The sequence below is a fragment of the Apiospora aurea genome, assembly GCF_038362705.1.
Source record: "Apiospora aurea strain CBS 24483 chromosome Unknown utg000008l_segment0_segment0, whole genome shotgun sequence".
Lineage (NCBI taxonomy): Eukaryota > Fungi > Ascomycota > Sordariomycetes > Amphisphaeriales > Apiosporaceae > Apiospora > Apiospora aurea.
The window spans coordinates 3,665,962-3,690,033 of record NW_027117395.1 but is presented as its reverse complement, the minus strand read 5'-3'; the positions used below and the strand labels follow the sequence as shown (position 1 = coordinate 3,690,033).

The following is a 24,072-nucleotide window of genomic DNA, read 5'->3' as shown; positions in this document are numbered from 1 at the left end:
TGATCGGCGTCCGGCATCAGAAGATACACAGGCAAATGCAAGTCAATTATCCAACATCATACAGGAGCTTATAGATGGTATCAATTGCTCTCTAAATCCATAGGTGACCCATCCTTCGTGAATGGTGGTCGCCCCTTTTCATAACCACAAACGCCTAGCAATGCCTATAGAAATGGTTGCGAATCGTGTAATCCGCCAGTAGTCGATCACTTTATGTGCTAAGTACATATCATTATGCCTCAACAGCCTCCTCAGTACCATGGGATTCTCCAGCCTCGGTGGTTTCTGCAGCTTCGTCCTTGGAACCGGCTGTGGACTTGTTTTTCCGCTTGCGCTTCCGCTTGGGTCCCTCCGCCGATTCTGCGCCCTCTGCGGTCGTCGAGGTTGTCTTGGGTTTGGATGTAAGGCCCTCGGTAGCCGGTTTCTTCTTTGGCTTCTTCACTGACAACGGGTTGGGGCCCTTTGCCTTCTTGACCAACTTTCCACCAATACGTTCGCCGCTTCGGGGCTCGTCTTCCTCGTCTTCATCTCTCTTTCTCTTACCTCCAGGTCGAAGGATTTCGGCGCGTAGCTTGGCTCGCTCATCCCGCGATCGTTGGGCAACCGAGCCTGGCGCCATAGGCTCCAGAATGAGGACACTGCGCGTGATGTAAAGCAGCGGCACGCCTTGGACGCCGCGGAAGTAGCTGCGAATATTGATATCGTTGGTTCCTAGGCAGTAATGGAAGCTGTTTTTTCCGGAGCCCTTCGGATCGATACAGCTTGACAGGCACTCGAGTTCGGGTAACGGTTCAGGGTGTGTTTCTGGAGTGTGGCCGCATCTGCGTCTTTCGAATGTCTTTCCCAAAGTGATCGCGTCCTCTACGCCTGGCTCGCCTTTGCTCTCGTATAACTTCCTCATCGTGCAGGTGGTAACGAGCGGCTTGATCTCCTTGGCTTGCAAGTTTTGCTGGAGACCTTTGGTGAAGTCCATTTTGAATCGGCATGCATCCGCCACTGCTTGAGGTTAGTGACACATCGGGGACGACTCGAGATCCTGAAGCGACTTACGGATTGAAGAGTCCACGAGGACTTGGTAGGGTTGTCTGAAGCCAAAGTTCATGCAGTACTGCGACATGACCTTGCGGTACTGCTTGGCTCTCTTCGCGCGAGGCATCTTGGGCAGTTATTGGATATCAAGATGGGCCGAATCGGTAGATACTTGTCAGATTTGGGCTGCGCGTGAAGGTGTTCGACAAAGTTGCCGGGTCTATTGAGCACTGCTGCCGTCACTGATGCTCGAGATGTTGTCGAAAAAGTTCCATTTGGAAATTTGACTGGAGCTTCGATTAGATAAGAGATATGGCTCCACTATATAAATTTACCCCCCACCCTGCCGCCCTGCAGCTAGTTGTCTTGGACGCCATACCTCGGAACCAATTCCGATACTACCAACTTGAACTTGAATTCATTCTTGCTATGTAGCCGTAACGCCGTTTAACGCCATGGACTGGCTGCCGCCCACGATGTTGAAATCTATTAACACACTGAACCTGTAAACACCAAATGCCTCGCTTGCTGCAATGTCGCCTTGAAATCTGCTAGTCACCCATTCCATGTGCTCCTCGCACAATACCTATTGTAGTTATACCGGTAACCCCCTGAAGATAAAAGCTGTTGGGTTGTTACCACATTATAGCATCGCAACGATGCGGATCTCGGTCTCAATCTTTTGAGGTCCTTATTCACTATTACGCTGGCAGAGTCCAGCAACCACGCTGATGTCGTCAAGTTTCCCTAATCGTATTAGCACCACGCTTTCGCCTTCTCCCGGCTGACAGGATAACTTACCTCCTTCGCTTGCTAAGCCTTCGTCGATGGCATGTTCCATGAACGGGCTCTCCGCAAAGGGGTCAGTTGCAATGACTTTTGCAGCCTTCATGAGCTCCTCAGCGACGAAGTCCATGCCCCCATTGGCACAATGTTTCCTGTCGCCGCCGGCTTGGCCGCCTTGCCCGCTCTCCCAGCGCTCCACGCTCGCAGACACGTTCTCGACGATCTCATGCGACCACAGGTTGTCAATGACCCCGTCCGACATGGCAAGCACGATGTCTCCTTCTTTCAGCTCCACCGTCTCCACGACGGCGTTGTCGTTGGGGGTATCTGGACTGTTGGTGCCCAATTGGCGGGGGCAGTCGAACCAATGCCACTGTTCCGTAGTTTTGTAGACCATCTCGCGCTGGCTGGGGCGCACGACCATGACCTGCGAGTCACCCAGGTTCGTCACGTACAATAGGGGTTTCGGCTCGTCACTGTTCTTGTAGTGCAGCTGCGCGCCGCACGCCGTCGTAGTCCCCAAGCATTCCGCGGGGCCGCTCGTGGCCTCCAGGGTCCGCTCGTACGCCGCCTGGAGGTACGAGAGCGGGCTCGGCGTATACGGCTCCCCCGCTTCGCCGCGACTTTGTGATGTCCTCCTCCATCGCCGACACCCAGAAGTGCAGGATCAGCCGGGACCAGAGCCCGGCGTGGCCCCGCGGGCGACGCGACCACGCACCCACGCCGTCATTGGCGCAGAGGAAGCGGTCGCTCTCGTAGACGGCGTCGTCGCCGTTGGTCCAGCCGCGGATCAGCTCGCCGCCCACGAAGACGCGCTTGTCGCGGCTCTGGTGGTGCGTGCTGAGGGGGTCGCTGAAGGAGCCCGCCGGCGGGCTGTAGAACGGCGGCGGAAAGGGGCGCGGCGCTCGTTTCGCGAACAGGGCGAAGCCCGTCTCAAAGCGGAAGGGGAGTCGCGCAGGGGATGAGCCTGACGAGGGCGGCGGCGAGGATGCGACGGCAGAGGAGCTCAATAGTTCTTCATCTTCTTCAAGTTGGTCGCTGCTGCGGACGGCGACTTGCTGCGGCGCTCGCGTGTGGACGACATACGATCGACAAGTAAAATGGAGAAAGGCCCGTTGGGGAGGGCTGGCTAACGCTGCTAGTTTGAAGGGGGTGGACGCCAGGAGGTGGATTGGGAGAGGTGACCTCCTCATTCCCGCGACCAGGTCAATCAAGACCTAGGAGCGAACTTCCGATGCAGCCAGAAACTTGTTGCGCGGTGCGATACGAGATCGTGTACCAGTGTTCTGGTGTTGCACGCTGGAAAGTCGTAAAGTGGTGCTCCGGAGATCCGATGACGGCATTTGGGGAAGGCTGCTAGAGCCATCGGCACCTGCTGTAAGCCGCCGTAATCATGGGTCCCCCCTACTCCGAGCTCGCAGGACAATGGCGAGACATTGACATTCACATGGCGTGTTTCAACGCCAATCCCATTGGGATGGACATCTACATTAACTCTCACTTACCCAATTCAGTCTGTACCTGGGTATGGCATACACGGTTTATGTTTGCCCGTTTCTGCTCTACTCTGCCTCAAGATTCGAACCAATGTGTGCATGACATCATCTCAGCATGCGGCTGAATCCTTAGCAAATAAATTGCATGTCGTAGCCTGTGACGAAAAGTAGACATGTTGGGTGTGTAGCCCATTAACGTGAAATGAAGGCTTGTCGAAATGGAACATTCGCTGCCACTGCCGCAACCCTGCCATGGAGGAGAATGGAAGAAGAAATTTCGTTCGTGTAATCTCGTTCGCATTCAAGAAATTGAGTCAGTAAATGGTCTAGAATCTCCCCCAGATGGCTTTGACCAGGGAGGTAATATCAGATGACGTCGATGAGGAAGCTTTGGGACAATAGTTTCCCGTCCTCAGCCTCGTCTTTCCCGGGTCAAGAACGGCGGCAGCTCATACGGATGATGACGGGCGTTCACGATCAGCGACGTCCTGAGCCAGGTGCCCGGGGCAGGAGTATTGTAAGATCTACAAATACCGTGGTGGGCTTGGGAACATCGCAATTCGCAGAACAGGATGGCTGCAGTGGAAACGCGCGTCCCGGTGGGCTTAGACAGGAGGATCGGACTTTGGGGGCAGCTGATAGTCAACCGGCAGACTTGACCTAGTCAATGCCGACGAGAGAACATACCCAGACGATTCCATCAAGCCGTTATCCGCGTGTGGGCGAATTGGAAGCAACTCGTGTCACTGCGCCAAGCCTGCCAAGCTGAGGCTCGACCTACGTGATGCTTACACGGTCCTTAAGAGAGAATGATGAGGTCGGTATGCACTCCAAAGATATATCTGGATGAAACATACTTTAAGTGTGTGCCGAACATTTAGCCACAGTAGGTGGGAGACAAATCATCTTTCGGATGTGCATTAAACGTGTCGATACACAGAATTGCCATTTGCAGTTCAACATGGTTGATATCGAAGCTAACGCCCATTCCCAGCGTAGCCAGTGTTTGGTCAATAACGGTGGGCGCCAGGACTTTTGGCGCTGGAGATGCGGCCTAGACTTTGCGTCCCCACCGCTGAGGGGCTTAGGGGGTTGGGGTTTTGAGGTCTTCTGAAAATTGCAACAACAAGGTTGCAACATGCCGGTGTTACCGGCACTATCGGATACCATGGCATTTCACAGCTAGAGACATGAGACACGAGGATGCTGTTCACACAAAAGCATTCGTCTGCTGTATGTAGAGGCATGTGGCTGTTGCTTTCTGGTTATCCGTCTCACCCGAGCTGCTTCCAACCCAATGGTTTGGTTCGGTAACAAACAGGGGCAGCAGGGGCAGCATGGAGAACTTCATTGCGGTGGAGTGACTTAGCTTTGTAATACTTACATATCAGCTGAGAATGCAAGTAATGTATGTTAGCCATTGTCGGCTAAGAAATACCTCCCGTACATGAGGGCACTTTTATAATTTTATGTATCGAATATGGTTATTATGCCTCGTATAAGACAGACAATGAAAGCTCAGCTGTCAGGGCGACGGTGGCCGTGATATCTCCCAGGTCTCACTTCTACGTTTCCCCGTACAATGGCATCGCAAGCGCACGCTCGTTGGCAAGGCCTATCTTAGACCAAGCGCTTCCTGCCCAAAAGCCTGCGCGTATCCTTGCTTTTTCTTGATATGGGCCAAGCAATGCAAATACACGTATTGCTGCACGTACGCGATATAGTATGTAGGCCTTGCCCAAAAGCGTCGCCGAGCCCGGGGGCCGTGTAAGTGAAAGTGATGGGTGCTGTAGTAAGAACAGTTGTGCCTGTCATAGACGGAGCTAGGCCATCTTGGCTTTTCTTATCCGCAACAGAGAAAAAGAGGTGGCCGGAAAGGCATGGGTTCGTATTTCACCTCTGCTCTACTAGAAACTGACTGTGCCTTTGCTTCTTTCTGTCCTACAGGTCTTCCAATGTAGAGTTCAAATAGAGCTGTTCCGGATCTGTGTATGATGTGCTGCCGCTGCGACATCACGATGCCCATACAATAAGGAAAGATTGGAGCGAGTTTATTTTATTTTTTACCTCCGGCACGCTTCAAGGTCGAAAAACCTCCGCTACCTACAGTACCTTGCCTGCTTCAAGGTGAGAGTAGAATTCCGGCCCTTGTTGCGCGCGCTGGGTAGTGGGGCGTGGTTTCCCCTCTAGTCCCGCGCTTGTTCGTGTCCCTGTCAACACTGCTAGCAGGAAAGATCGGATAGCGTCATACGACTTACACCACCGCCTCCCATTATTCCCATGCAGCCAATAGTGATACACCTCCAGAGCTACGTAGCCAATCCGCCCGTGGTTGGGCTGGCTTGTTGGACGGGTCAATCTTGGCTACCCTAGGTACGTAAGTGCGCAAGTGTGTAGCAGTAGGCCGGTCGGTCGTGATCATAGAGAGACGGCCGACGAGAATATATTTCATCGCACCTGCTGCAGATTTTCCTCCTGCTTGAACTGGGACCCTCTCGAGCTTGCGACAAACCTTCTTTTTCATTCCCTTCCCGGCCGCCCTGCCTTCTTCCAGATTGGAACAGCACCAGATAGCCTTGCCCGTCTTGAGGTCGAATCGGCTCCTACGCAGCTACCGAGGTTTGAGTTTTGGGCTTTCGAGCCACGGGAGAACCCTCTTTGACATTTTGAGACCGGACGACCAGGATTAAATCTTTTTAGAGTCCGCCCCCGACTCTTCCGCGAAATCCCATCCTGAGACGACGACAGACAGTCAATCCGAACTCGGGTGTCCAATAGAATACGGTTGACGCGCACTTATTACTCGCACCTCGTTTGAGCGAAACCTGATTCAGGAACTATCGCTGGGGAAGTGCAAGTTTCAGCAGCCGGCGGGCATTTCTTCCTCTATCACATATTGTTTGTCTCGGGGGCTTTCTACATCGACATTCGTTTTCGCCTCTTGATGACCACATCTGTCTTGCGCCGCCAATCCGACGAACAGCTGAAGCCAGCAAATGTGAGTAGTTGATGCTCTCCCTCTATAAGCCGAAGCCAAGTCCCAGTCCGCCCGAGTCTCCCCCTCTGCCCCCTGGTGCCAAGGAGACCTCACCTGAACGGCGAACAAGTTACGAATTCGGCCAAAATCCACCCATACCTACCAACCCCTTGCTCTCCTCGTTTTCTCGTCCCGCGGAGCTCTCAGTGAAGCGGGACGCCTCGCTGGCAGCTTTGTAATATCTCCACGCTGAGCCCGGGGAAGCCCTTCGGTCCATTCTGCCCATCCTCCCCTTAACTTTGCACTAGGACGACCAACTGCGCAGAGGGGACAAACAACGGCGACGGACGGACGGACACGCAAGTTTGGCCTGGTTGACGAAGGCTGATGATCGAGTGTGCATGGTAGAGATAAGCGACCAAGACTGCAATTCTCTGTGGTGGGTCTTGCCTGCTGCACCGGCAGCTCAGCGCACTTGAGTCTCGGGTCTACCACATCGCTGCTGCTGCTGCTGGCAGAGCGTGTCGACAACAACCACCCAGAATCAACCTCCAGGCAGGTTTGCCGAGAGTGTGCGGTTCACGATGGTGCGAAAGCGAGGTTCGTATATTCTTCCCTTCTTCTCGGATTCTTCTTGGACTTTTCTACTCCCCCATCCACCTGCTATGAAGTGATACAGTCCCGCCTTTCATCTTCCCATCGGCCCACCATGGTACTTCCAATTCCTCTTGATCCATTCCCGGGACTTGGGAGTATTATTAGCTGGTGCGTCACTTGGACTTGGCTTCCCCTGTATCACGGAGCTTCAGCACGCATACTGTATGAAGATGTGAAGAACATTGGTGCAGCTGTATTCAGGGCAGCAAATGACATGACATGCCCTTTGCCTATGCGTGTTCTTGAATGGCGCTTGCAGCACAAGCCAATAGCTTACTTAGGCCGGGCGCGTTTGTCTCTCTCTTCAGCTTCTATGCCGATGATAATAGAGCCAGCTGGCTTGAGTGTTGCTATCTGCCCGTCGGTGAATGCGCACACAGACGCCTGCGGGGGAAAAAAGTTGAGAGACCGCCCGGGAGTTATTGATCGCTTGCTTGCGGCTTTGACCTACGGCTGACGACGAGCTTTTGTTGCTTGTTTGCTGAGCTGCACCGGCGACCGTTCGCTACATATTTATTTGCCACGCTTCCCTCCCAGACCCATTACTTGTTTTGAAGCGCATTTCAATTTCACATTCCTCAAGTGCAGGAGTTATTCCCAAAAAGGGCCCATCACATATCAGTTAGTCATTAAGCAGCAGCAATTCCAGCAGCTCGGCTCAGCGTGCCGGACAAAGACAGCCAGCACCCACCCTCCCTTTAGGCACTGCTGGGCATCCATTCGTTTTGCTCGGCATTTCCTGTTAATTAGGACGTTTTGCCAAGCCGATGCCATAATAATAATCTGCAATGAGCATCATGCTAATCATGCCCTATTGAGCCAAACAGTCCTCTCTTTTATGTCCCAGCTTTCTGGGAATAATCCTAGAGACTCCTTTACTGCATCGCCGAATTCAACATCACCTGCCAACGACTCCGACCGGAAACCCGACTTTGGTCTCAATCAACGCGGCGAGCGCTCCTCGCTCCCGGCTTTTGGCAGATTTCGCTCCAACTCAGCACGTCTGCCATCCACGCCCGTGCCCTCGTCGCCCATTCGCGACAAACATGATATATCTCCCCTAGCTGGCGACTCCCCGATTCAAGCCCCCAAGCGCATACCAGGCCGCAACAGAAGTTCGTCGCGACCCTTGTCTATGGTGCAGACCTACCAACCGCACCTCATGGACGTCACCGAAGATACCATCCCGGAGCTGCAGCCCATTTTCACCTTCCTCAACAGCCATGCGAACAAGCTGTACCAAGAGGGCTACTTCCTGAAGCTTGACGACCAAAACATACGTGCGTAAAATTTTCCGAGGCGACCGTCCGATTGTTGATGCTGCGAGTCAAGTCAAGTCATGCATGGTGCTAACACCCCGGTTCAGAGGGTCGTCCGAACCCAGACAGGACATGGACAGAATGTTTCGCCCAGCTCGTCGGCACGGTGTTGTCGCTATGGGATGCCAGCGAACTGGACACCGCCGGCGAGGAGGGCGAGGTACTCCCCAAATTCATTAATTTGACTGACGCGACAATCAAGATGGTATGTATAGGAAGTGGCGGTATACCCTTGGAATCACGACCCCGCACCTTTCGTGCAGGCAGAATGCAGTGCTAACTTGAGTGATAGATCGACTCGTTACCGACGCGATCTCCCGAAGAGAAGCCACTGCAGAATATCCTGAGCATCAACACGGCTGGAAGGAACCGATACTTGCTGCATTTCAACTCGCGTCACTCCCTTGTTCAATGGACTGCCAGCATCCGACTTTCGATTTACGAGCACTCGACACTGCAGGAAGCCTACACGGGAGCGCTGATCGCTGGCAAGGGAAAGACACTGAACAACATTGCCATAATAATGGAAAGATCCCGAGTCGTAACCCAGGAATGGGTACGAGTTCGCTTTGGTGCTGGAGTGCCATGGAAACGCTGCTGGTGCGTGATCTCGCCTCCGGATGAGAAGGAATATATAAAGCTTCAGAAAGAGATGAAGAAGAGGTCCCCGTACGATCGCTCGCATGCGCCCATACTCAAAGGCGACATCCGGTTCTACGAGAGCAAGGTGGAAGGAAAGAAGCTGAAAAAGGCAAAGCCAGTTGCGACTATCACGGATGCTTATTCGGCCTACGCCATCTACCCTCAGGCAAAGTCCCTGATTGACGCTTCCACATTGATCAAGATCGAAGGCGACATCACGATTCATTCGGATCCACCTTCATCGACGGAGGGATTTGTATTCATCATGCCAGAAGTCCACCCGGCAGTGAGTGGCTTCGAGACGATGCTGCGATCTCTATTTCCCTGCTGGGACACGTTTGGCCTCTATGGTCGTCCTGGCCGGCTGGTCGCCAGCACCATAGACTCTCGATCGTTGATGTTTGCTATGCCAAAGCACAGACGCTACGGATACTTGGAGGTAATGGATGTCAACGGGCTGATATCGTCGGACGGGAGCCAAGCCTGGTCGGAGAGGGACTGGAGAAAGCGACTCAAAGATTTGACAGGGCAGCGTATGACCAGCATCAGTGACGAACCCGGCAGCGCCACTCACAGCAGAACGAATAGCAGGACGAAGAGACTGAGTTTCGGACAGGGTGCGGATGGTGCAGGCAAACCACGTGTGGGCTTTGCCGAGGGCAGCCCTTCCTCCGCTCGTTCTTCGCGATCGATGTCACTTACCAGCCGACCTCTGCCCAGGACCGATTCGGCTCCTCCGGATCACAATCGCGAACGTGCACCTTCGGCAATGGCAGGCGCTACGAAGTCTGGACATGCTAGAAATGCGTCCGACTCCAATATCGCTTCTTCCGATTTCCCTGTGGGCAACGGCCCTCTTGGACGGGGCCCACCGCGCCAGTTCGTGAATGATCTGGCCGCGACCCCAGAACGAATGAGCTCGGACGAAGATCGAGAGCCTCCGAGCCTGGAAGCAATGCGGGCGCTTCAGACACCGGAACCAGTATCCCAGCCACCTGCTTTCTCCCATGCTCCAGGAGCAAGGCCGAACCAAAGGCCATATCATTCGCCCGAGATGCGTCGCGCAAACAGTCGCATGTCCGTCAATACACTACAGCAGCTGGCGCAAGCTGGTGGCATTGGCGGAGTTGGCGAGCAGCAGGGTTGGAACGCTGAGAAGCTGGGGGAAAGAGCTAACGGCCCTCTAGCTGTTCCTCAGGCGGACCAACGTGGCCCTCCGGTACCTGCACACGGTCCCAGCTCTGGGATGGCTGCTAATGCCGGCTATCGTGACAACGGGAACCAAGACCAGCCACACTCACCTGCCCTGCCCCCTCCCGGACTTCGTCTCAATACAAAGCCATCTAAGTCATCTTTGAATCATGAGATGTATCCTCCGAGTCCGGTCTTTCGTGGGCCCAGTCCAGGCTCCCGCCCACAGACTCCCGATAGGCGCAGCCCGGCTTATGGGCCGGGAGCTGGTCCTGGCTTTGACCGACCGCCGCCTGGGCGTGGACAGCCTCCTCACATGATGAATGGACGTGGACCTCCCCCAGGAAACATGGGACCACCACCGGGTCGTGGACCCCCTGGACCAGGTGGCCCTCCGCCTCATATGGGACGGGGGGGTTACCGCGGTCCACCGCCGGGCCCTGGAGGACCAGGATCAAGGCCAACAACCCCTGGTGGAAGCCGGCGGCCGCCACCAGCCCCTGTGAACACATCGCCTCCCATTCACCGGAAGCCACTACCAACCCGGTCCGACAGCCTCCAGAGCCGGTTGGACGACTCAGTTCCTGCCTCATCGGCAGCCTCGAGTAACGGCAGTTTCACCCGTGCGCTTGATCCCACTGTACTCGCCCAAATCCATGCGAGTAACTCCAGCAGCAGAAGCACACCCCCACCCCAACAGCTACCAGACCTACCCCAAGGTATAGTACCTGAACAGGGCGTCATAGGAGTGATGCGTCGCAAGAACACGGGTCAAAGCTATGCGAGTAGCTACGACTCGACCGAAAGCCCGGATTATGCTAGTACCAGGCCCTCGATAGACACAGCTCCCTCCGTGGAGAGACAAGTGGATAAACCTCGGGCTGGCGTTCTCCGGACCGTCGGCGACGAATCTCATAATGCGTCTAGGCCGGACATTCCGAACGTTGATTTCGGACCTACCTTCAACTTCGCGAATCCGGCTCGCAATAAAACACCAACTCCCGGGTTTGCTTCACCCGCACCATCATTCTCGCCTGGTCCCCGATCTTTCTCCCCTGCGCCGCTGCAGCCGATGAGGAAGTCCCCGGTCCCTGAAGTCTCGCACAATCGGCAGCAATCACAATCGGCAATCATCGAAGACAGTTCAAATCGCCAGAGTGTGGTATGGCAACCTGCGGGGGCGCAACAAGGCTCTGACAGCTCGGGTAGTCGTGGTCTCTCGGCTGAGCAGTTCGTTCAGCAACGTGCTGTTGCCGCATCCACGCCGTTGTACGCCCACCAGCGCCAGTCTTCGGGCTTTTCGCTCAGCGGGTATCGCACTGGAACACCAACGCCACCCCTCGAGCGAAGCCAAGGTGCCCGCGACTATATGGGCAGCCACTCTCGGTCCACCTCGCAGGATCTACTTCAGCGGCCCAGCTCGAGAGGAGCCGGGGCTGTCTTGGGAGGCCAGGGCGGCCAGGGCGACTCGCACCTCTCAGCAAGAGAGCAAGAGCAGGTAGCACGCATGACGGGTACACCATTGGTCAACATGGCATCCAACAGGACTCCACCGCAACAGCAACAAGGACCCGGTCTCGTCGGTGCCATCGAAGCTAGGGAGCGGGAGAGGCAGCAAGCGAAGCAAGGATACAGCGGACAAGCTATCCAACAAGCAATCGACCAGCGCCGGATGATGCAGCAGCAGCAGCAGCAGCAGCAGCAGCAGCATCAGCAGCAGCAGCAGAGCTATCAGAACTATGCACAGCCCATGTCTCCTGGAGGCATGCCACCTCCAGCTGGGATGTACTCGAGCATGAACACAAGCCGGAATATGCTGGCTAACCCCCAGTCACCGGGGCCACAAGCTATGGGATTCCCCCAGTCACCTGGGCCCCAAGCTATGGGATACCCCCAGAACTTTGTCGGAGGCGGAGGCCAAGCGTATGCCCAGGGCGGTGGATGGAACAGCCCGGGACCCAACTCGCCCCGCCAAGGAGGCTACGCGGCGCCACAGGGTCAGTTCTCGCCCCCGTTTAGCCCGCCACCTGGGCAGATTCCTAGGGTGATGAGCCCACAGCAGCAGGGTCGCGGCCAGCAGGGCTACAACCAAGGTTACCATGGACAAGCTTTCTAAAGGCTGTTGGTTTGTTTCGAGTAGGGGGATGCGCACGACGTAACGACACCTGACTTTGTAGGATTATTTGCATATACAATTGGAAGTTGTCTGGATTGATAAGCGATTCAAGATTGAATTTTTTCTTCTTCTTCTTTTCAAGAGACATATTGGAAGGCAGCATGGAAGGTGGTTCATCATAAGGGGTTACTTCTCACTTTTGGACCTGATAGACGAGTCGTACTGGGAAACTTTCCAGCGGCGAAAATTAGCGTGATGAGGGCATTCAAGCATTGGCATAGCACAATTTGCATTGCATTTGTAGGGTTTAGGGAATTCTTCTATTGATACCTTTGTTCATTCTACTTGATTCTTTGGGCGGTGTCTGGGTTAGGGATAATAATAGGCTATGTACCACCTTACTAGTCTGATATTTATCTTTTTTTAAAAAGGTCGAAAAGTCAAAACCTCCTGTTGAATATGATTGCCCTTGTCCAATATTCGCCTTCCGCTAAGGACAGCTGCTGATGACCTGCAAGGCACCCACCCCCTACAGGATGAATTTGAATGACTCGCGACTTGATACTAACACAGGTACCAGCCATGCTAGCGGAATAGTGACACGCAGATCTAGCCCGCTAAATTAAAATGGACCACCCGACGATAAGGCTCACGATATCGGGAAGGCAAACCAAGCCCATCCGGACGGGAGTGAGCGTCATCTTTGCCGAGGCTAACCTAGTTATGTCGTAGAGAGAGCAAGTGGAACCCGTGGATGGCCATGAATCTGGGGTGTTTTTGTCCGTCTTTCACATGTCCAGACTGGTTTAGCCACCGACTTCGTCGTTCCTTTTTCTCGTTCCTCTCCCTTCCTGTGTTTTTACCGATAGACCGACCCTACGTTCGCTGAATCCCCCAGGCAAACCCGCGCTTTAGACCGCTCATTTTCCCAGCAGTAACCGACGACGAAGTACTCGGTCGCATAACAAAAAGAAGAACGAAAAAGAAAGCCATGCCTCAAGACGCTCCTGCCCCCGGGGCGGCGCCTACCGCCGAACAGCTCGAGCCCGTCAAGGCCGCCGTTCGCGCCCTGCTGCACCAGCCCGAGTACGACGACGGCTCCGCGGGACCGGTGCTCGTCCGGCTCGCCTGGCACTCGGCCGGCACGTACTGCAAGGAGACGAATACCGGGGGTTCGAACGGGGCGGGTATGCGATACGAGAAGGAAGGTGTAAGTTTTTGCGCCCACCCGAGTTATGACTACGAGACAACAACAAGAAGACAATAAAATGTGTATGTATGCTGACGCAAATCGCATTTAATAGGGCGACCCAGCCAACGCCGGCCTCCAGCACGCCCGCGCCTTCCTCGAGCCCGTCAAGTCGCAGTTCCCCTTCATCTCCTACGCCGACCTCTGGACGCTCGCGGCGACGGTGGCCGTCGCGGAAATGGGCGGGCCCGCGGTGCCCTGGCAGGGCGGGCGCACCGACTACGCCGACGACGCCAAAGTGCCGCCGCGGGGCCGCCTGCCCGACGGCGCGCAGGGCGCGGACCACCTGCGTTTCATCTTCTACCGCATGGGCTTCAGCGACCAGGAGATCGTCGCGCTGAGCGGCGCGCACAATTTGGGGAGGTGCCACGGCGACCGCAGCGGGTTCGAGGGGAAGTGGGTCAATAACCCTACCCGGTTCTCGAACCAGTACTTCAAGTTGCTGCTCAAGTTCGAGGGCGAGTGGAAGAAGACGACGTTGGCGAATGGGCTGCAGCAGTTCGTTTACGTGGATGAGGATCTGGCGGCGGGCGAGGAGGGGGAAGGAGAAAAGGAGGAGGGGCTGATGATGCTGCCGACGGATATGAGTCTGATTAGCGATCCCAAGTTCCGGGCCTGGGTCGAGAAGTACGCGGCGGACCAGGACTTGTTCTTCCGGGACTTTGCGGCTGTTTTCGCGAAGTTGCTCGAGCTGGGGATCCAGCGCGATGCCCAGGGTCGCGTGGCCAACGAGGAGAATGTCGAGGACGGGTACCGCAGCGCGCCCAAGAAGAGCGATGCGCCCGAGGCGCCGGCGAAGTCGCAGGGTTCGGGCCAGACGGGCGATGAGGCGGCGCCGCTGCAGAAGGAGAATGAGAAGTACCGTCGGAGGGCGGGCGGAGCGAAGTTGTAGGCGGGTTTCGATAGATGGCCGGGCCGGTAGCTGATGCATGAGACGATGATGACTAGACGGGTGGATCGACAGAAGCCCCACGACTTGAGAGCGAGACGGGTAGAAACATAGATCGCGCGATGCGTGTGCAACAGGGCAGAGCGACGTCCAGGGGCTTTAGATTCTTATACTAGATTCCGCGAGGATGGGATCTTACTCCCACTTAAAGAGAGGGATGCAGATAGACAGCATAGAAAAGGCTGCCATTTTAGAGGCACGCCTCGTAGACATCATACACTTGCTGCTTTTCGGTCAATTGACTGCTGTTGTGTCTGCGTGCAGCAAGCCCATGACGTCCTACAGCCCCTGAGAGCATCCTATCGGCAGAGCTATCGATACAGGCGATCCAATTGCTGCCAATGATCCCGAAGCCTACAGCTTCGACTCAAACGGACGGAACTCAATGGTGGTACTATACTAGCACCTTAACTGTTATGTTTCCAATAGAACAGTGTATGGATGTCTCCTTGTGTTCCATGGACAAAGATTACGGGCGGAAACGCGAAAAGCAGCGAGATGGAATGCGGAGACATATATGTACCAAGTCGGTGACACGGCTTGTGTACAGAAACAACGAATATAAGTCAGATGATTAATTTCGTAGGAGATTCTGATGGCGACTGCAAGATTGGTACCCTGAGTTGTTCGTTTCTTTCACACCTATGCCTGTTTGTCAGGGGCATGGGACATAGGTCCAGCTTTTAGGGGCAGATATGTTCTTTCTACGCTGGAATTGACTGTCTTCATGAACAGTTCGCTTTTTGTTCATTTCCATGGTCATGTTTCTGATTGTCCTAGTCCTTGCAGGTGGCCTTGTATCTGCGTCCGTGGATGCAAGTCAGATATGGCAGCCACCTCACCCCCATGAGACCTTCCTTTGTTCCCAAAGCATATATATCCTTCCTGCCTTTGGTTCTCTCATAGGTCACATGTACGATAGGAAAACGGTTAGCATGCCAACGCAATCTAGCTGCATTACCAACTAGCACGCCAACTCGTAACATCACCCAACACGACATCATACAAGATGAACAATACCACGCCCACGACCACGGAGGTCAAGCCGAACGAGCAGCCCAAGGCAATCAACATGTAAGTGAACGGCCGGAGAAAAAAGAAAGAAAAATAAAATAAAAAATAGCGAGATCCCTACCTCTGAACTTACCAACTTCTCCTAGGGACCTTGTCGCGCTGAGACTAGGCGATAAAGCCTTCTGCGTGTCCCGCAAAACCACCACGTGGAGTAAATACATCCGGAAGGTCTTGAACTATGCTGATGGGCAGGTCCTCGGGGCTCCCGGAGGCTACCTCGGGGCTCCCATTGACTTGCCTTGGGGCGATCGTGTCGCGCCCGAGACCATGGAATGGTTCCTTAAGGTACTGTCGGAGATATACGACAACAGCTACGATATCCGCTCCGTGACAATCTATGGCCCAGAGGAGAACCGACTCGAGTGCCTCGCTGCTCTGCCTCGACTGCAGGAGCTTGCTGAGCTGCTCGGGTGTCCTGACATCCCGGTCCTCGTCCGACGCGCCGGCGTAAGGATCATTCGGCAGATCCACGTCCCGCAAGACACCGACGCCGAGATGAAGCAGTCGGTCCGGCAGTTCGACGCGGCCTACATCGCCTGGTCGGACACGCTCGTCAAGCAATGGATCTTCATGAAGTTCTGCAAGGTTGTCGACGATATCCCTCGCGCGATCTCTCTCGAGCCGGCCATCAGCGACGAGTTCCGAGAAAAGGCTCTTGCCTACCACCAGAAGCCTTCGGTCGAACACAATGCTGATGTCACTGACTCTGTCTTTGGAGTGTAATTGGTGGTGACATAGAGGAGACTGTCCAAGATCCTTGATCGGGTAGAGCCATCACCGAGAGACGGCTGTCAGTCCCTGATTTCCGAAAAGGGGTGGACATATAGTGGTGACCGGAAATCAAGAGACTGATGGATATTGTCCGGCATGTATGTATGAAGGCAGAATCATCTGATTTCTCTTTCCATGACGCCGAACAAAGTCAACAAATTAAATCAAAGCTCCTTCAACAGCAATCCAGAAAATCTCGATCGAAGCTCAACGCCTTTGTTTCTCAGGTGACTCGCCACACTCACTCCCATGACTTCGGAGACTACGAATGCGCCCATTCATGTTGGAAAGAGGATAGAAACAGAATAGTAATCCAGTATCATAGTATCCTTTCATTGTGACTGTAGCATGAGCCCCGCCTTATAAAACTGCGGCTGCGCCAGTAAGGGGTTCGCGGCTGAGGTCTGAACACTGACTGAAGACTCCGGTTTTTCTTATGCGCGCTCTACTCACTACTATGTTAAGGTTAGCTAGATGATTCCGGGTAGGCCTGTGACTGTTGTATTCAATGTCTGGCTTGGGGCGCCGCTGAGCTTCACCTTTTCCATTGGGGGCATAAATAGGGAGCAATTCACCTTGCAGAAAGTAACCTTTTCTTTCTCCTCAGATCACAAGTCAACAAGCCCAACTCGTCCAGTGAGCTCCTAGTCAAACAGACACACTAAGATGAGCGACAGCTTCGACCCCGAGCGTCGCGGAGGCGCGGGCTCAGGCCCTGATACACTCTGTCGCATGCTTAGCTTCATGACTTTGGACCAGGAAGTGCCTCCATGAACCAGCAATACGCCCCCCGGATGGGGAAGCCATCCTTCCCTCCCGACACTAACAGGTGCCCACTTTCACCACCAGGCTGTACATCGCCCTGCGACATGGCGACGAGGTCTTCCACGTGGCTCGCCAGCTCCTCTGGAACCACTGTTACGTCATCAGAGAGCAGGCCGACATCCGCATCCAGTCCCCCAAGGATCTGCGCAGCCCCATCACCCTGCCCTGGAGCAAGGACGAGGTCGCGACCGAGACCATCGAGTGGTTCATCGACGTCCTGCACCGCCTAGGTCCCCACCACCACACCTACGTCGCCATCGACATCTTCGGCCCGGACGGGACCCGCGTCGCCAGCCTCGTGGCCCTGGCCCGCGTGGCCCGCGTGGCCGAGCTGTTCAAGTGCGCCGTGATCCAGCACTCGATCCTCCGCGCCGCCCCGAAGCTGCTGGGCCAGCTCCGCCTCCCGACCGACGACGACACCACCGAGGAGGACGAGGAGAAGAAGGACGGGCTTCTCGTCCAGGCGGTTCGGGACTTCGACGCCGCCTAACACGTCTGGACCGACGCGCTCCTCCAGCACTGGATCGTGGCCAAGTTCTGCAAGCTCTTCGGCGGCGACTTCGGCCGCGTCATGTCGCTCGAGCCGGTCGTGGCCGACGCCAGTGCCGAGTTCCGGGAGAAGACCCTCGCCTGGCACCAGAGACAAGTGGGTTCCACGATGGCTCTCAGAACGGAGCCGCTACTGCCGCTTTGAGAGCATTCGTGGGCAGCATGGAAGAAAACCGGATGTGATTGCTGTAATAGGACTACACCAACAGCAGTAAACAATATCCGGCGCAGCAAGGCTCTTTTGACGAACCCACCCCTGAGTAGGATACACGACCAATGGATTGCTATTTGGAGGAGTCGGCGAGGCGGAGGAGGGATTCTGTATTGGAGGTCTGAGACGACGGTTTTCTACGACGATTAGCTAATGCGTACATGTATAACACATCATCATGCGGCAGGGATAAATGAGCCATAGCTCTTCCTGATAGGCAAATCCAGAAAACACCAGTAAACTCAATTTCTTTCTGTTCTTGGTCCAGTGGTTTGCGACAATTCGCAGCCCTCAATGCCTTGGGGTTTTCCATAAACGTAGGTAATGAAGGTGCAGCTCATAAGATTCGCAATAATACAATCTCGGGTGGGTAGTTTTTTTCTTTTTTTTCCGAATACGTGAACCTTTTCTCTCATGCCTTGACCATCGCCATCCCCAGAACCTCCTGAAGATCCGGCGGAACGACGAACTCGGTCTCTTGGGGCAGCAGCCCCCGTCCCACCAGTGCGGCGTCGTCGGTTATCGCAACACCATCCGGCCGTCCTGTTTCCCTCGTCCAATACCCGCTTCAGCTCGCGCGCCTTCTCCGTCACGTCCTCGATGCTCTCGATCCACTCCGCCACCCACCGCGCCTGCAGCGCCGCCGGCACGCCGATCTGGATGCTGCGGTACCCCAGCTTCTCGAGCCGGGCCCGAGCGCTCGGGGTCCCACTGGATCCGGACCTCCTCCTCCTCCTCCTCCGCGGTCCTCGATGCCTCGTCGTCGCCGCCGGCGTGGTTGCTAAGCACCCCCCCGCCGGAGCAGCTCCCAAAAGCCCGCGCGCCGCATCCGCAGGGCCAGGATGCGCGCCTGGTTCGGGTCCTTGTACGAGTAGCCCGCCCGGTACAGCATCCAGCACCAGCTGGGCTTGATCCAGGTCATGCGCGCCGTCCGGAAGCGGGGCGAGGCGTCGAGGCGCTGCTGGGCGACGGCCGCCGACGCGATCTCGGCGTTGTAGGCCTGGTAGACGGTGATGGTCTCGGCGTCGTGGAGGGCGCGGATCTGGCGGTAGGGTGGGGGTGGTGTTATTGACGGCGGCGGCGGCACCGGCATCTTGGAGCTACTAAGGTATTGATAACCTTGCAGCTTTTAAGAATCGATGCTGTTATTATTGGGTAGTGTGTTCTTTTTCTCTCTTTACCTCTGGACGTTCCCGCGACTTCAGAAACTTGGATATGATTATATACTTCCATTTCAGTGGGCAGTGGGCTTTGATCTTGTTAGTGGAATCTCGCCGGTTGAGTCACGCCAGCTAGTGCGGCTGGCCCAAGGCCTCGGCTCCCACAGCCAGCGGGTTGTGTCAGTACCTAGCTGGCGAGCTCATACACTTATGCCCAAGCCATCATAGCCTGGCCGGAAAGTAAAAAGAAGAAGAAGAAAACATTCGCCTGCTGAATTGGTCTCCTTCATATGTCATAAACAATAAGCGGTATCAAAAGATAAGTTCAGAAACGCGCCTACCATGACATGCTCCCGAACGCTGGAAATCAGGCACTACCTAAGCATGCACAAAACAAAGCCGCTGTCCTGCAGCTCCGCGGGAGGGGAACCTGCCACAAAAGAACACAGACATTTGCTTTCCTTGTTTTACACATTACCTACACCTCCGCTACCTCCGGCCCTTTGCCCTTCTTGGTGGCCCTGTTGTTCTTCCGGTGGTTTATAATGGACGTGCCTTCGCGTCGTGTTAGTAGGGGCAGCCAGTCGGTACGGCAAAGAAAGCGGCGGTAGAAGCGAAGCGCATAAGTAGGCCGGGAGTAAGGTAAGCAAGACAGAGAGAAGGAAAAGAACTCACTGGTAGCTATAAGCGTAGTGACGAACAAGACCCAGATCAGCGCGCCCAGCCCGGCGTCCACGCAGATGGCGACCTTGGCCGCCTGGGTTGTCGACCGCGCCGTCGCCGCCGCCGCCGAAGCTGCCGCCGCGGAACTTGCCCCAGCGCCAGCGCCAGCGCCGCCGGGCCCACGGCCACCGTCCGGCGGAACGCCGATCTCGTGGGGCGGCGGCGGCGGCGGTCGTTGCGGCTGATACACGCCGGTGCCCAGCGTCTGCCTCGCGGCGAGGACGTAGTAGTAGCCCGCGCGCGCGACGTTGAGGGCCGAGGCGAGGCTCGCCAGCGAGGCCCAGGCGGCTAGCCAGAAGACGTTGGCGAGGCCTTCGATGACTCTGGTGCGAAGGGGGTGGTTGGCATTAACAATGTGCGCTTCGAAAAGGACGGAGAAGTAGGGGAGGGGAGATGGGTTGACAACTCACATATGGGCGATCCAGTGATAGAGAACGGGGTAGAAGAGTATCGACAAGCCCAGCCACACGAAATAGACCACGGTCCAAGAGAATACGAAAAATGATAGACCTGCAAACTGGTCAGCATGGTCCCAATCCCTAGGGACGTTTGGCCTTGGCAGTACGTGCCGATAGCAGAAGGAGTGCTACGTACCGAATGCCGGGAGCTACAATTGGAGAAAAGGGGGGACGTTGCATTAGCAGATGTTCCTCGTCAAATGGCTTCTTTCAACTCCCCAAACGATCACCACCGAAAATTGTCGGTTTTCTTCTCTTCTCTGACACACACACACTTACATTTCCCATATTCAGCGTGAACGCCGCAAAGGCCGCCAGGACCAGAAACACGACGGCGAAGACGAGCTGCACGACCCGGATGATCAACACCTTCTTGCCCATCGGCGGCACGTGGGTCCGGTCGTCGCCGTTCTTGATGTGGTTCGCCCACACATTTCGGTTCTTGTCTGCCGCCGCCGAGGGCCCGCTCGCGACGTTATTTGGTGCCGACATCTTGTTCTTCTTGCCGCCGCCCAGGATCTCGCCCACGACTCCTCCGATCGACGACTTGCGCCGGTTCTTCCGGGACGGTTCGGGCGCTGCGCTGGTCAATTCGTCCAGGCTCCCGAACGAGGCCTCGCTGAAATACGACCTGGTGCCTTTGCTCATTGGCCTTTTTTTCTTCAACTTCAATCCGGCCGTATCGTCGTGTAGTCCTGGTCCTCGTCGAGCTGAACGAATACATTGATGCCAAGCCTTCCGTGGGGATGTTCATCCCTTTTATTCGGCAGTTGGGTACGTATTTGGCAGCGAAAGAGAGGGGGGGAACTTGATGCGCGCACACACACACACACACACACACACACATACATACAGAACAACAAAAGCCTGATATTTTCTCAAGTTACGTTCAAGATGGGCACGAAGCTGCAGTTACGGAATCTATTGGTCGGGCTGCATGAACGGCCGGGTACGATCGTCTCAGATGCCCGCGGTAACAGACGCCGGTTTCAGATATGCGCGAAATCACCACTGCCCAACACATCCACCCCCACATCGCCTTGTCCCTGTCCTAGATCGTCTCATCCATACGTTCGGCATGAACTGGAGATCTTGCAAACTCATAAGCATAACAGAGAGAAAAGAGGCAATCGTGTTGGTTCGCTGCGTGTCCTGTTCTCGCAAGTGTTTCGGGGAGATGGCCACGTGGGTGTTGTTCAATAGAGAGAGTCAGAGTGAGAGACCTTGACCTTGACCTCGACCTTCTTGTCGCCATGCCGGCAAATGTGCATGCATATAGGCTATATTTGCCGAAACCATCGTGACAGTCGAGCTGTTAAGCTGATAGGCGACCCTTGGCGGCATTGCATAAGACCCTGCATTCATCTACGGCTATTTCATCCCCACGACGATTTGTGGCGTTCTGCATAGGCCCCTTTGACTGGATGCTTGAAGCCGCTAGTCCGTGACAACCTACAATAGGCGCATAACCAAAAAACATCGCGAAATCAGCCGTCGCAGGAATCGGCGATTCTCCATTATCTCTATATCTACAGGCTAAGCAATCAAACAAGCCGTCGGGTGGATACTTTGGATACTTGCCTACTTGATTACTCTATCTCTTTAGCCTCGCCGGCAGCCACGGCACCTGACTTATCACCTTTCGTACGCCCGAATGATTCGGGAGACATACGCCATGCCCTTAATAATGCCCCTTCCAGTCAAGTCTGTGGTCGAGGGTAGGTCTCGCTTCAATCCACCTACGTTACGTCAAGCCCGGCTAGTTGCACATTGATGACATTGATAGGCGTGACTGTGTGAGGCGAAATAGGGGTCCCGCGTGGGCGCCAACTCGTTTCAATGTGCATAGCTTATTGAGTAGCTGCCGCCGCTAGAGGGCTGCAAGCGCCGGGAGTCCCCTCGGCATCGCGTTTCTCTCCCCTCAAAAATCACCCAATTCTCAAATTGCCATAGAACGGGATTTCGTCATCGGAGGATTTGGGTAGATGTATGTTTCCGTGAGGTATCACGATGGCATCAGTGACGTCTTACCTGGTATGCGTTTGTGACCACGGGATGACGAAAGGACAAGACGGCGAGACGGCGGGACGGCTTGGCGTGGTGAAAGACGTCTTCGCTGCCCCTCTGACTGAATCGTCGCTCATACGACAACTACGAGAAAAGGTGAAAGGGATAGGCAAAAGAAAGAGCCGAGAAGGATCGTCGGGATCGTCAGCGCGAACAGCATGGTCATGGCCCGGGACCTTGCGTGGCCAGCGAAGGAACAACTCGGGGCCCCGACTCGAGTGAGGAGCAAACGCACATTGCGGTTTCTTGACACCGAGGACCTGGATGGGATTTCATCATAGCTGCCTCCACTTCCTCCGCCTCCGCCTCCCCAGACAGTTCCCGACGTTTACCAGCCTTCGTGCCGGCAAATGCCGCGGCGGGAGAGGAGAGAGTGACAAGGGGACCAACTCACGGCGGCGAAGATGTGATATCATTCCGTCCCTCCCAAAACCCATCGCGAGTCCATTAGTATGGTTTGATTGATCTGATGATTGGAAATAGGGGTCCTCATTGCGTGGATGCGGAAAAGGAAATAGTCGATATGAGACTCTCGAGAGGCGACAAGTCGAGACTCGAGACTTGGGACTACGAGAGACCCGATGACGGCGAAAATGAATTTGGAGTTCAGTATGGTGAGACTCGACTCGCAGGAACTCATCACGGACGAAGGAAAAGAAGTTGATACAAATAATTGGCAGCCGGGGCGAGCGACAAAGAGATTGATAGAACGGCGTCGCCTGGTTCGCTGGTTTCGTATTTTTATCCTTTTTACGCACGTCGACCCGCATGCAGTCGTGGGCTCACATTGCGAAGTCAAAAAAAAAAAAAAAAAAAAAAAGTGACAGGTGAAGGTTAACCTCGAGAAAGTCAAGGGGGACAGCATCCGAATGACCCCACATCATGGCTGCCGGTGCCTGACTCGGCCGCGCTGCCACCACCCAATGACGTATCTCGTGACCAGGCCGAGGAGATTTTGGCGACAGGAAAAGAGGGAGAGTAAACAGACCCCCGGATTGCCCGCTCGGCGCAGGGCCCGCATGCTAAACGCACTTACACACAACATGCTGACTAGTTGGCAACCTGGGGGAAGCCAGTGCGGGGGGCGGACGAACTCTGCTCTACTAGACTCTGTCACTCGTTCTCTTGTAGAAGTTGCCTGTGTGTCGTGTTGTGTCTTGCCTGGTCTTGTCTCGTCTGGCATCGCATCGCATCGCATCGCATCGCATCGCATTGCATGTGCGTTTGGCATCCGCCCTACATCATACTTCTCCCCTTCCCGCAACATGCCGGGCGGGCGACCCGGTGGGACCCTGGAAATTCTATCTGCTTCAACTTGGCTCAGGCTGCATCTGATCGGGTCGTGCTGCCAGATACAGTACGTGTCAAGAAAGATTAACCCCCCCTGCTAGATCCCGAAAAGTCAAATACTAGACGGCGAAACTTGACCTTGGTAGGTATAAATTCTCTGTTTAGTATTGAACTTCTCCAAAAGTTAGCCTTGGTAGGTATAGAATCTCTGTTTAATATTTGACTTTTCGGGATCTAGCAGGGGCGGTGTTAATCTTTCTTGACACGTACTGTAGGGCGCGGCGTCGGCATCCCGTCTTGAACGGTCCAAGCTGGAAGAAACTTAATAATATGGAGGATTCGTCGATTATCCATGTCAAGTAGGTATCTGTTGTACGCACTCCCGCATATGTTTGTACTTGCTGCCAACTCCCACCTCACGATGTGTGTCTGGCTGCTTCTCGTTGATCCATAGAGCCTCACGCCTGCTACGTCGTTCCAGAAGAAGAAGAAGAAGAGCCTCCCCCTGACCACTCCAGCATCTCCGAGGAACA

At 55.1% G+C, this 24,072-nt stretch overlaps 8 protein-coding genes across 8 annotated transcripts; 4 read left to right on the top strand and 4 right to left on the bottom strand.

Annotated features, from left to right (window-relative positions):
* Positions 1-232: 232 nt before the first annotated feature.
* Positions 233-1,156, bottom strand: PG986_012588 (rRNA-processing UTP23; the record flags this gene model as incomplete). Its single annotated transcript, XM_066848810.1, has 2 exons — positions 233-996; positions 1,051-1,156. The coding sequence occupies 2 exons, from the start codon at positions 1,154-1,156 to the stop codon at positions 233-235; spliced, it is 870 nt and encodes a 289-aa protein (XP_066695506.1).
* Positions 1,157-1,720: 564 nt separating this feature from the next.
* Positions 1,721-3,158, bottom strand: PG986_012587 (uncharacterized protein; the record flags this gene model as incomplete). Its single annotated transcript, XM_066848809.1, is given in 4 exon segments — positions 1,721-1,776; positions 1,831-2,386; positions 2,397-2,873; positions 3,045-3,158. 4 exon segments carry the CDS (start codon positions 3,156-3,158, stop codon positions 1,721-1,723), a joined length of 1,203 nt encoding a protein of 400 aa, XP_066695505.1.
* Positions 3,159-7,783: 4,625 nt separating this feature from the next.
* On the top strand, positions 7,784-12,213 carry PG986_012586 (Protein SKG3; the record flags this gene model as incomplete). Its single annotated transcript, XM_066848808.1, has 3 exons — positions 7,784-8,225; positions 8,312-8,469; positions 8,557-12,213. 3 exons carry the CDS (start codon positions 7,784-7,786, stop codon positions 12,211-12,213), a joined length of 4,257 nt encoding a protein of 1,418 aa, XP_066695504.1.
* A 991-nt stretch (positions 12,214-13,204) lies between these two features.
* PG986_012585 (uncharacterized protein) lies at positions 13,205-14,354 on the top strand (the record flags this gene model as incomplete). Its single annotated transcript, XM_066848807.1, has 2 exons — positions 13,205-13,423; positions 13,518-14,354. 2 exons carry the CDS (start codon positions 13,205-13,207, stop codon positions 14,352-14,354), a joined length of 1,056 nt encoding a protein of 351 aa, XP_066695503.1.
* A 1,066-nt stretch (positions 14,355-15,420) lies between these two features.
* Positions 15,421-16,208, top strand: PG986_012584 (uncharacterized protein; the record flags this gene model as incomplete). The annotated part of the gene is made up of 2 exons (XM_066848806.1): positions 15,421-15,485; positions 15,572-16,208. The coding sequence occupies 2 exons, from the start codon at positions 15,421-15,423 to the stop codon at positions 16,206-16,208; spliced, it is 702 nt and encodes a 233-aa protein (XP_066695502.1).
* A 714-nt stretch (positions 16,209-16,922) lies between these two features.
* Positions 16,923-17,775, top strand: PG986_012583 (uncharacterized protein; the record flags this gene model as incomplete). The annotated part of the gene is made up of 3 exons (XM_066848805.1): positions 16,923-17,018; positions 17,086-17,547; positions 17,599-17,775. The coding sequence occupies 3 exons, from the start codon at positions 16,923-16,925 to the stop codon at positions 17,773-17,775; spliced, it is 735 nt and encodes a 244-aa protein (XP_066695501.1).
* Positions 17,776-18,253: 478 nt separating this feature from the next.
* PG986_012582 (uncharacterized protein) lies at positions 18,254-18,934 on the bottom strand (the record flags this gene model as incomplete). The annotated part of the gene is made up of 3 exons (XM_066848804.1): positions 18,254-18,310; positions 18,405-18,589; positions 18,631-18,934. 3 exons carry the CDS (start codon positions 18,932-18,934, stop codon positions 18,254-18,256), a joined length of 546 nt encoding a protein of 181 aa, XP_066695500.1.
* Positions 18,935-19,479: 545 nt separating this feature from the next.
* Positions 19,480-20,830, bottom strand: PG986_012581 (uncharacterized protein; the record flags this gene model as incomplete). Its single annotated transcript, XM_066848803.1, has 4 exons — positions 19,480-20,047; positions 20,135-20,234; positions 20,319-20,331; positions 20,462-20,830. 4 exons carry the CDS (start codon positions 20,828-20,830, stop codon positions 19,480-19,482), a joined length of 1,050 nt encoding a protein of 349 aa, XP_066695499.1.
* Between the last annotated feature and the right edge of the window lie 3,242 nt (positions 20,831-24,072).